Source organism: Arachis hypogaea, chromosome 6 (genome assembly GCF_003086295.3).
Source record: "Arachis hypogaea cultivar Tifrunner chromosome 6, arahy.Tifrunner.gnm2.J5K5, whole genome shotgun sequence".
NCBI lineage: Eukaryota > Viridiplantae > Streptophyta > Magnoliopsida > Fabales > Fabaceae > Arachis > Arachis hypogaea.
In genome coordinates, this window is record NC_092041.1 from 35204085 (window position 1) to 35205828 (window position 1744).

The 1744-nt window shown below is 42.4% G+C and overlaps 1 protein-coding gene across 1 annotated transcript; it reads left to right on the plus strand.

The window, feature by feature from the left end:
* The first annotated feature begins 818 nt into the window (after positions 1–818).
* LOC112805509 (uncharacterized) lies at positions 819–1454 on the plus strand. The gene has a single exon (XM_025847884.1). It carries the CDS (start codon positions 819–821, stop codon positions 1452–1454), a length of 636 nt encoding a protein of 211 aa, XP_025703669.1.
* The last annotated feature ends 290 nt before the right edge of the window (positions 1455–1744 follow it).

A 1744-nucleotide genomic window follows, 5' to 3' on the forward strand; every position in this document is an offset into this window, starting at 1 on the left:
GCTTTGTAATAACATTCAAAGCCACATTTTAAAAAGGGTGAGCAACCTCTTATACAGGAATCTTGTGCAAGTATTTGGTGAGCTGATACAGTTTCAAATAATGCCTATCACTGACGATGCCAGTATGCAGCAGATGTTGGGTATTTATCAACAAACCCGATTTCATGTGCCGTTGATAGAACTGTACATTGAGTTTGAACAGCAGTCAAGGTTGGGCGCGGTCGGCAAGGAGGTCAATAACTCAATATTGATGAGTTGGGGGATATAGATTGGGAAGAAGATAATAATCACAGTGAAGAGGAGTTCGAAGTCAACTATGAAGTCGATGACGAAAATGATAACGGAGACTTGGCAGACAATCTGGCGGTGCAAAATGAAGCAGATGCGATTGTAAGCCAGCACCCGTTTGGTGTTCCGTCTTTTATACAGACTCTAGATCTCGAAGCCATGCATGCCCCGGTATTTTCTGAGTATGCGAATACGGGTATGTTATGACTATTAACACAAGTTTCCTATATTGTTTATTTTTTTTCTTTGTCTGACTAATGGTGGTGCGCATGTCGTAGGTGAAGGCAACACTGCGGCAGAAGATGGCGAGTTTAGTGTCGAAATGGAATTTGAGAGTCAGTGATATCTGCAATCAAAAGCTACACTATCTCTAGAGGAGTTGATTACAATGTGTATGAGTCTGAGCCGCAGACATTCTATGCGAAATGCAAGGGTTATAGTGCAGGGTGTGATTGGCTTATCCGAGCTAGCTTAATTCGAAAAAAGCTTGTTGGGAGATCAGGAGATACAATGAAAAGCACACGTGCACCATGGGAACGATTTCACAAGATCATGACAAGTTGGACTCAGACACAACTACAGAGGCCATTAGGCCGTTGGTCGAAGCAGACCCGTCGATAAAGGTGAAGTCTGTTATTGCAGAAGGTCAATCCAGGTTTAACTACACTGTAAGTTACCGCAAGGCTTGGTTGGCAAAGCAGAAAGCTATCGCAAAAGTTTTCGATGATTGGGAAGTTTTTAACCAGACTCTGCCAGTATGGTTGAAAGCAATGACTGTGAAGATGCCAAGGTCTCATGTTCAAATTAAAACGCTCCCCGTTTACTATAAGAGTGAGGAGGTTCAAGATGTAAGAGTTCTATACTGTATTTTTTGGAGCTTCTATCCGTGTATTATAGCATTCAGACACTGCAAGCCACTGATGCAAGTTAATGGCACGCACCTGTACAAAAAATATAAAGGTGCACTTTTGGTTGCAGTTGCACAAGATGGGAACCAAAATATTGTGCCTATTGCATTTGCGATAGTCGAAGGCGAGACGGCAAATGCATTGGAGATTTTCCTAACCAATTTGCGGAGATATATTGTTACCATTGATGGTGTGGGTATTATTTCTGACCGCCATACCTCCATCGATGCTGCAATAGCTCGCAGTAACGGTGCATGATCACCACCAAGAGCATGGCACATGCACTGCATCAGGCACATCGGGTCCTACTTCTTAAGGAGGTTCAAGGCTCCATGTTTGCATAAACTTGTGGTGAACACATGTATTTCAACTCGTTTTTATGGTTCTATTCATAGTAAATTTATGGCATCTGCTTATGATTAAATGGTTTGTTCAACAGGCTATTCTAGGACAGAACAGGAGTACAACAAAACCTACCAAAGACTTAAATAGCGGGGTGAGGCATATACTCAATGGTGCGATGATATCGGTGTTGAGAGATGGGTGTT

Excerpts from the sequence above, each read along its gene's own strand:
- LOC112805509 (XM_025847884.1), top strand. The coding sequence starts at position 819 with ATGGGAACGATTTCACAAGATCATGACAAGTTGGACTCAGACACAACT.